Source organism: Oxyura jamaicensis, chromosome Z, assembly GCF_011077185.1.
Source record: "Oxyura jamaicensis isolate SHBP4307 breed ruddy duck chromosome Z, BPBGC_Ojam_1.0, whole genome shotgun sequence".
In the NCBI taxonomy this organism is placed as follows: domain Eukaryota; kingdom Metazoa; phylum Chordata; class Aves; order Anseriformes; family Anatidae; genus Oxyura; species Oxyura jamaicensis.
The window spans coordinates 72,051,443-72,061,387 of record NC_048926.1 but is presented as its reverse complement, the minus strand read 5'-3'; the positions used below and the strand labels follow the sequence as shown (position 1 = coordinate 72,061,387).

At 35.7% G+C, this 9,945-nt stretch overlaps 1 protein-coding gene across 2 annotated transcripts in view; it reads left to right on the top strand.

The window, feature by feature from the left end:
• The window catches only part of RASGRF2 (Ras protein specific guanine nucleotide releasing factor 2), a 139,154-nt gene that overhangs the window by 66,105 nt on the left and 63,104 nt on the right, over positions 1-9,945 (top strand). For both annotated transcript variants that reach the window (XM_035309818.1, XM_035309817.1), the window contains exons 10-13: positions 4,890-5,050; positions 6,110-6,176; positions 7,065-7,201; positions 9,173-9,255. In XM_035309818.1, coding sequence (XP_035165709.1) covers positions 4,890-5,050; positions 6,110-6,176; positions 7,065-7,201; positions 9,173-9,255 — 448 coding nt within the window. The remainder of the gene's footprint in view (positions 1-4,889; positions 5,051-6,109; positions 6,177-7,064; positions 7,202-9,172; positions 9,256-9,945) is intronic.

Sequence of the window (9,945 nt, the reverse complement as noted above, 5' to 3'; positions counted from 1 at the left end):
AGATACGGACATACTGGAGAAAGTCCAATAGAGGGCCAATGAGATGATCAAGTTACTGGAACACCTGTCCTGAAGGGAAGCTGAGAGAACTGAGACTGTTCAGCAGGGAGAACAGGAGGCTCAGGGGGGATCTTACCAATGTGTATAAATACCAGAAGGGAGGTTGCAATTAAGACAGAGCCATGCCATTTTGAGTGATGCCCTGGGATAGGACAAGAGGCAGCAGGCATAAACAGGAACACAAAAGGTTCTGTCTGAATGTCAGGAAGCACTTAGTTACTTTGTGAGTGACTGACCACTGGCATAGGCTGCCCAGAGAGGCTGTGGAATCTTGTCCTTGGAGATTTTTAAAAGCTGCCTGGACATGGGCTTGGAGAACCTGCTCTCAGTGGCCCTGCTTGAGCAGGGAGGTTGGACCAGATGAGCTCCAGAGGTCCCTTCTAACCTTAACCATTCTATAATAGCAGAGAATGAATTTCTTATATTTCACAAAATTGTAATTTAAAATAAGTGTTAAATTTAACCAGGAACTGTAAACAGGTTGCAGTTCTTACCTGGAGGGGCTTATTTAATGGTAGAGCAACAAATGTGCAGACTTCATAAGAAGCTTATTTTCCATTTATATACAAATTTACTTCTGGATCTTTTGTGACAACTTAGTTGATCTGTATACAGTAGCTACATCATTTTGACTAAGTGCAAGCTTTTTTGTTTCTGAAAAGAATAACATACTTAACAAAGGTTGGGAATGTAATTTAGGTGTATCCCTTCACTAGATCTTCTCTAGCTAGCATCAGCAGAGTATCTGATATTATAAGTAGAACCATATGCATAACTAGTTGTTTAATTGTTTTAGTATACGTTTTGAAATCCTTTCTATAGTGTTTCTCTAGTTATGTGGCCAAACTGTGAAGCATTCTATAATAACTACTAAGATAGTTTGTACAATGTCCACTTGTAACTTACTGGATCATTCCTTAAATTTATGTATTTGTTATAACTGAGGTATGTAAAGAGTTGTGAATGTAGCTTCAAGAAAAATATAAAACTGTTAGAGTGCATCCACTTCCAGAAAATAATAGGGTTGTGATTTGCCTTGACTGACTTGTACCATGCAATTTACTTATACTGAATAACTTATTTTTTCAACATGATTACAATATTTTGCATTTAAATATCTGTGGGTTTTTTTGTTTGTTTGCTTTGTTTTGTTTTGTTTTTCCTTAAAATTGGCTAATATCATTTGTCTGGGTACCTAGTATTTCTTCAGTAAAAAAATACTAATTTTTCTGTGGGAATCAGTTTGTAAAGGTTACTGTTGGAGGGTACTGTGACTCAGGTCAAACTCATGGCTTAAGTAAACCAATTTCAGATTTATTTCAGGTATTCAGACAAGGGCAGTGTATAACTTAAAACTGCATGTGAGCCAGCAGTGTGCACTTGCAGCCCAGAAAGCCAATGGCATCCTGGGCTGCATCAAAAGAGGTATGACCGGCAGGTGGAGGGAGGTGATTGTGCCCTTCCACTCTGCCCTTGTGAGGCCCCACCCGGAATACTGCATCCAGGTTTGGGGCCCCCAGCTCAAGAAAGATGTGGGTCTGTTAAAGCGAGTCCAGAGGAGGGCTACAAAGATGATCAGAGGGCTGAAGCACCTCTCCTATAAAGAAAGGACTCCGTGCAGCAGGCAGGAAGCTATTGCCAACCAGATCTCCCCCATGGGGGTTTGTGCCACTGATGTGCTCAAAGCCAGAGTTCATCTGTGGAGCTTCAAGCTCTGCAACTGCAACAAACCCAAAATACTGCATACGAGCAAACCAGCTCCAGCTGGAGATCTGCATGTGGGACCAAACAGGTGATGCAGCATGGCAGCCAGGCTGCTGTGCTGCACCTTGGGGTGTTATTTTAAGAATGGCTGTATTGCAGTTTATCTTTTAAAATACCTAATGCATGTGATACTATGTAAATGCAGAAATCTGAAATGAGTTAATGAAGTAATACCAAGCCCATTTGCCTTTCACATCTGACTGTAGGGTCACTTTGAGAGTGATGTCTATTTCCTATCATTTCAATTTGGCCTGTATTCTTTCTCTTAATGAGTGTAGACTGGTACAGGAAATACCTTTCTGGCACAGAAAGGGATAGGTAACCTTATCTTTATTCAGGCTTTTCCTATGAGGGTCCATTCCAATTTTGCCATATTTTATCTATGTTACTTTCTTAATTTTTCGAAGAGTTTGATTCTGTGAAGAATGTTGAGACCACAGGAATTCTCTCTGGCAGTGCTTTGCAATGTGTATTTCAGAATCCCCTTCATGTGTCTTGGGATCTCCTTCTCTTTCTCTCATATTTAGATACAGACTTTATTGTCAGGCACTCTGTAGGTCAAGGCAAACCATTATGGAATGTCATCTCTAAGAGTCTAAAGTTAAAACAGCATCCTCAATCTGCAGTACAGCATTGGCTGACACTCACAAAAGCTGTCATCTGGTGGCCCTTCAGAGGCCACCAAATACAATGTCTGATCTTTTCATCAGCTGCACTGAATTTACCCCTCCTGACAAATATATCATAATTAAAATATTATGCAATAGTTGAGGTTGGAAAGGATTTCTTGAAATAGTCCAGTCCAATCCCACCTGTTTAAAGCAGCATCAACTGGAGCAGGTTGTTCAGTACTACATCCAGTCCAGTTTTGATTGTTTCCAAGAATGGGGACTCCACAGCCTCTCTGAGTGAGCAACCTGTTCACTGTTTGATCACCCTCACGGAGAAATCAAAAAGCATCTCGAGTGGAGAAAGCCAAACTGACTTTGTAAACCACTTAATACAATGTAGCTTTGTTTTGTTTCTTTCCCTTTTTTGTTCTTTTTAAATACAACCCTTTGTACTTGTTGGATTGAACATGGGCTATTACGACTATTCTGGCATTAGTGAACTACTGAATGTGCTTTGGTCAGTAGCTGGATAAAAAATCCTTAGATTACACCAATTGTCCAAATCGTGTGCTATTAATGAACATTCCAAAATTATCCTCACACAGTTATTGCAGCTGTACATTGGCCAATCATGACTTTTTTTCCTTAAGAGGAAATTTGTAATAGAAGCCCTGTCAGGCAAATCATTTTCATTAATCACAAGAGCTTCACAGGAATGCACAAGTCCTTATTAGATGTGAGCCATATGGAAATCTGTTTATCTCTGTGAAAGTTAAGTTCAGTATCCAAGAGTGATAACGTAATCTTTCTCTGCTGCATAAAATCTGCATTCTTTTGATTTACCTTAAACAGTAATATGTGGGGTCCATACAAGAACACCATTTAACCTTCAGCCCATTTTTGCAAAACAGAAATTCCTAAAAAGATTCTAAAGCATCCTAAAACAGTATTCCTAAAAGCATTCTAAAGAAAATAAAAAAAATAATACAAATCAAGTTTCATGGTTATACGTGTATGTGTTATGTTTACAACATTTTTCTAAGGAGCAGCATAGGAAGAAAAGAACAAGTAGAATGTTGTTACCAAAATGTGTAGGGGGAATTTCAGAAGAAAATTACACTAAGAATTTTGGGATGGGAAGTTGCTTGTGAATTGTTTTGTACATAGTAATGGCCTTGTACTGGGAGCTGAGGGACATGCAATGTCACAGAACAGTCACAGTTCCAACACGTGGGAATGATTTCCTTGCTCCTTGCTACCTTTTACAGTAGAGATAATTATACTCTTTTGTCCAAGGGAATTGTACAACAAGTAGTAAGTTTTTTTTGTTTGTTTCTTTTTTTTTAGTTAGAATTCAGGTGAACCTCAAAAATGTTGCATACCTTTCCGAATTTCTGGAGTAAAACTTTACTGTTTTGTAGCAGTGACACAAATCATGGTGTACTCAATTTAAAAGTGGCTGTCAAAGACTACTATAACGTTATAAGTTCACTAGTATATATTTTGCTGTGCCAGATGATATGTTTCAGATATATTAATAAATAAACACTAATTAAATACATAGGGGGAACTAAATGTAGAATAATGTGATGTAGAGAAACAGTAACTTTTTCAGAGAGTTGTCATCATTTCTCTGTAAGCTTAGGATCATGTATGTGAACTTCAAATTGCACTTCACTATCAAAATTGATTCCACATTCAAAACCAGAAGTAGTAACACATGGCGATATCAATATGCAAAGGTTGCTCAGATAGTGTTTTTGAGGTATGGAACAGTACAGAAGCCTAGTTTTCCCAGTCTGGAATTCTGCATAGCACAAATTCAGACCTACATAATGAGATTCAGTTTAGTTCTGAAGTTTTAGATGAGCTGTGTACCACTGAAATAATAGAAGGTAAGAAGATAAGAAGAAACCTGCTTCATTCCCATCTTTCTTGCACAGAGGCACACACAGAAAACTGTTTTCCTTCAAAACATTCTCTTTTCATTCTCTGTCTCTTTAGCTTGAAAGTAACATACCTTTTGCAAGTCTAGCAGCTGCCAAAAGTGGAGTTGTTGTTGTTTTTTTTTTTTTTTTTTTTTTTTTTTTTTCTGAACAATGTACTATTAATGTCTTAAAGATGCATAAAAATTTGCCCAAGATCTGGTCCAGGCATGTACATAAATATAGGTCTAGACTGTGCTTGCTTGATTCTAAGAATGTTGTTGTAAAGACAGACTTTTTTCTCTCCATGAAAAAGCGCAAAACTGTTATCCTGAACTTACCCTAGAAAACAAAATGAGCTGGTACAAAAAAGATGAATGACTTGTGTTTAAATCAGATATTAATGTACATTAGTACTTATTTGAATGAAAAGTTGCATGATTTAATGTCATAGTGTTTGATGGATTAACACTACACACACTAAATATTATTATAGTTACAGTATGTTTTTCATTTTGGTTATTATTAGGTTCCCTTATTCAAGTCCCTTCAGTTGAGAGGGGAAAACTTAGTAAAGTTCGTCTGGGATCATTATCTTTGAAAAAAGAAGGAGACAGGCAGTGCTTCTTATTTACAAAGCATTTTTTAATTTGTACAAGAAGTTCAGGAGGAAAACTGCATCTGCTCAAGGTACAGATTCTACATTATGACTCAACTTATGAAATGAAAACACAGCTTCAGTGAAATTTCAATATTTTATGGCTTTAACCTGAGATTTTGTGTTATGATGAACAGAAGTGAGAGGATGTAAAATAATTGATTGCTCTGTCTTCTTGCGGCAAATAATAGAATTCAGTCAAAGTTCTTATATATATATATATATATATATATTTTTTTTTTTCCAGAACTATGTAATTCTAATAAGCTGGGGGCTAGAAACAGGACATAGTGTGTACCTCTGTATAAGCTATCACTGACTGTGAGTCAGTTTTCAGTACATATCAGCCAGTACAACCCCATGGATTTACCAAGGAATAATTTCCAGAACTCTTAATAAAATTAATTTTAAAAGTCAGTTCTGTTTTCCCAAACAGCGTTCCTTCAAACCAAATGATCTAAGAACATTCTAGTTATATTAGTTGAGAATCAGGCTTTCTTGGGTTGGTTTGTGAATAAAGAAGGATTAGTAGTTTTCAGAGTGGTTTATTTTGAACAGAATTTCAAGTTGACAAAGACATTATTTCTGAGATATGATTAAGACTGCTTAGAGAGTCTCTTTCATTACTTTTTGTATGCTTTCTCACTTTGTACTCTTTAAGTAATTAATGTATTTTGCAAAGTAAATTAAGTGTAACTGAACCTTAAAAACAAGTAACAATTTGATATAAATTCAGAAGATGATGAAATTCTAACCATTTTTGAATCTTGTGAACAAGCCTTTATGTGAGATAAATTATAATATTGTAGTAAAAATGAAAGAAATTTTGCACCTTTAATTGTATTATTGATTCATTTGCTTAAGGAAGATATTATGTTTAATATTGATTCATTTGCTTAAGGAAGATATTATGTTTAATCTATGTGGTTTTGGTTCTTGAGGAAAAATGTGCATCTAGAAACTGATATACCTTCCTAAGAGCTCTGAGTAAAGTAAAATCATACAATAAGGTATATTCATGTTTAAAAATATCTGTAATGGCAAATAGGATCAAATGTCTACATTTATGAAAAACGTGCTTTGTTTCACAGACAGGAGGTGTTCTGTCTTTAATAGAGTGCACACTGGTTGAGGAGACAGATGCAACTGATGATGACTGTAAGTCACATTCAGATGTTTGTCATATTTACAGTTCTAAGTATTTTCTTAAAAGTGTTACCCTTTGTTTATTTTTCATAAAAACAAAATGATAAGTTCTCCATGTTCATGAAGCCAGAGAAATAACTCTGTTAACTGATTGAGTAGAATATATGTTTTCATAATGGACATGTTGGTTTGTGTAAGGATTTGTTTTGCTTTCTTTGTTCCTGCTGTTGACATCCCACATAAGATTTTCAAGTGCATTGGCTGAAGGAATGTGACAAACTGTTTGCTGACTTTTGTATACAAATTCACCCCAAGGATCTTGGAAAGAAAGAAAAATGTCTTGAAGGATGAAACAGATAATTGGGTTTCTTAAATACATGGGGGCTGAGTGAGTTGGCAGAATTAGTGGAAAGTTTCTGTCTTGGACTCCCTACAGATATTGACTACAACCTTCTTCAAATGAAATAACAAAACACATTCCCAAGCTGATTTTACTGTTACTTAGTTTGGCTTCCATGCTGGAGTTTTAGGCAAGAATTGCACTTGAATTGAGAAAGTAGTTTCATTAATTTCAGCATATTTCTAGTAAGCTGAGAATATTTTAACACAGAAATGTTAGAAGGACTCTAGTCTTATTTGGCATTTTAAAATGTAACTTACAGCAACTTCCACTATTGCATGTTGGTAGCTTATTTTGTATTTGGTGTATGTGGAAAACAAAAAACAAAAAAACAACAAAACAAAACAAAACAAAAACACTGCCCTGGATCACCAGCTGGATTTGCTCTTTGTCAGAGAAATGGTTTAAAGTAACTTCCACTGTAAGTGGAAACATTATTTCTTTGTTCTGTGGTTTGAAATATTACATTTTGACTTTTTTTAACTCCTCTCATTGTAAAGCAAAAAGTTCTGGACAAGTATTTGGACACCTTGATTTCAAGCTTGTAGTTGAACCCACGGATGCTCCTCCTTTTACTGTTGTCCTCTTAGCCCCTTCACGTCAGGAGAAAGCTGCATGGACAAGTGATATAAGTCAGGTAGTTTACTGCATTCTTTATCTTGCTTGTCTTGAAATCTTGTTTTATTCTGTGTTTCTTAGAACTAATCCAAGAGTGAGCTGATGATTTCTTGAGGGCTGATTGACAGTGATATGTATGAAAATCCTTTAGTGTTACCTATTTTCCCCAAAATCTTGTCTTTGCATTTGAGTCATCAGTGAAATATGTGTCTCAATGAGAATTGAAAAGCTCCACAACTGACTAGACAGCTACATGCCTGCAAAGCTTGGAACTGACATAATAATTTAGAGGTAGATATAACTAGCTGCATACAGCTGAGAGAGCAAAGAGGGGTTAATCAGATAGCCAGGGAATAAACATAATAAACTTTTATTCTCTTGTTCCGTCTTTGAGAAAAGGAAAGTCTCCTCCAGCTATTGAACACGGGGGTACTGGAGAGGATTGGGGTCAACAATTAAGAGAATCTTATAAGTAAAAGCCTGAGAAAACTGAGACCCGTTAGCATTGTGAGAGTGAAAGAGCTTGACCTCTAGCCTTACAAAAGGAAGCAAGAGATGCTGAAGGGATAAGCATCGCCTTAAAAGAAAAAATAGTATGGGCACAAGACCTGTGCAAACACCACTGGAATTCTGAAGGGGGAACTAGTACTACTGAACCACTAAATAATTGAGACCACTGGTCTCTTGAAAACAAAATCATGTTCCTGACTGAACCCATTACCAGCACAAACCATGTCATTAACAATTACTGAATCAGCTGCCCGGAAGCACTTTGTTCTCTTTGTCCTGCCTACAGCCCTCAAGGAGAACATAGGAACTACACTAACAAAAACGGGCATATAGAAAGCATTTTTTTTTAATCAAGGTGTGTTCTCCCAAAAATGTTTGCAAATAAAAGTGTATACATGTAGTTGCAGTTCATCCACACAATGTGTCTTGGTTTCCAGAGTTCTGCATATCTTATTAAATTACATATGTATATGGCACATAAGTCTTATTTGATGGTATGTTCTTAGTGAGTTTGCTTGAATTTATATTCCTTTCACTCAAACCATAAGCTTCTTATGAAAAGTGCACATTTCTTTGTTGATTTGCCCCTCGATCCCCGTTCCACTAATAACTTAGCTAGAAAGATAGTATCTGTGTAGTATAGTATAGTCCTGTAGTATTATGTATGAGATGTTTGTTGCAGACCATAAAAGCCTCAACCACCAGTGGATGATCAAAGGCTGTGGTTTTACCTCAACTACATCAAAGTACAAATCAGCAGAAAATGCTGTTCAAATGGCTTTGAGCTGTACTTATGCACCACCAGCACTGAGCTGCTTTGAGAACTGAATAACAGCTTAAGGACCCCTAACTTGTAAATTTCTATTTGACACAGGACAGCCTATAATTTCAAAGCAGTGTGTTTTGTGAACATGCCCCAGCAGTGCTTTTCCAGATCCTAATACCTAGCCCAAAACTGTTATACAAGAGTTTGCAATGGACTTCTCTGACAGCAGCTTCATATCTGTATTTAAGAATAATAGCACCGTTTGATTTTTTTTTTTTTTCAATAAAAGTGTGTTTTTAGAAGCTATTTGTACCTCACTTTATGTATAAAGTATTGTAATTTATTTCCAGTACGGATTTTTCAAGATATGCTGGAGGTATTTAATTTTGTTCAGTTTCAAAGGAACTTCATGGCTATTTAATTTTGAATTGAAAATACCTAATCGTGTGTAAAAGAGATTCTGAGCTGACTTCTGTGAGTGTGCTGGTAAAGATGCAAGGACTTGCAGCTGTGCAAATCAAAGGAAAAAGACTAGAGAATCATGTCCATTGTCATTCCTCCATCACTGCTTTTCTTTTATGAAAATACTTTTTACCAGTCAGTTCAGGCCCTATGAAAGCTATGTTGTAGGCTTACAACAATCCTAACAGTGTGGAAGTCAGTCCTCTTAAAGTGTGTTCTGATGCTAACAGTTTTCAATATCTATTTTCACAGTGCATTGATAACATACGGTGCAATGGTTTAATGACCATAGTATTTGAAGAAAATTCTAAAGTCACAGTGCCACATATGATAAAGTAAGTGCAGCATATTTTCCCCAGTGAATAAAATAGCCTTTTCGGTTTTTAATAAAAGTTTCATCAAAAGAAAAAATATTTTGGAAAATGAAGCCTTTTGGTTTGGTTTAGTTTGGTTTGGTTTCTTTCTTTCTATCCTTTTTTTTTTTTGTCTTTTTTTTTTTTTTTTCCATTTTTGTTGAATGGAATTAATTCTATGTCCCAACATGTATCTTTTCAATCTGTTTCTTGAAGTGGTAGGAATAAATCAAAATAAAGTCTAAATTCACAGTGTTGGATGGTATAGGATCACAGCTCAGATTTTTCTCTTATTTGTGAAATTGCATTGTTATGCTTCAGATGAGTGATTTAATTCTCTATTAGATTTTTGTCTTATGTCTACAACTCATAATTTTATTGAATATATTTTAAAATATCTGCACAATTTAGGTTGAGTGCAGACAAGTATCCTTTTCCAAAGCATTCTATTTACTAGCCAAAATTTTTCTTTTCCTTTTCTTGTATCTGAAGAAAAAATTATCTTACAATTTTAACTGATCACATCAAAGTAACAATCATTATTCATAAACCTGCTTCCTTCACTCTTGCATTCTTTCAATTATTTATTTTTCCAGAAGAGTCATTTTTGTTCATAGGCAATATTTCAGGACTTGATTCCAACTTTCCAACATAATTTTACCTTTGGGGTTT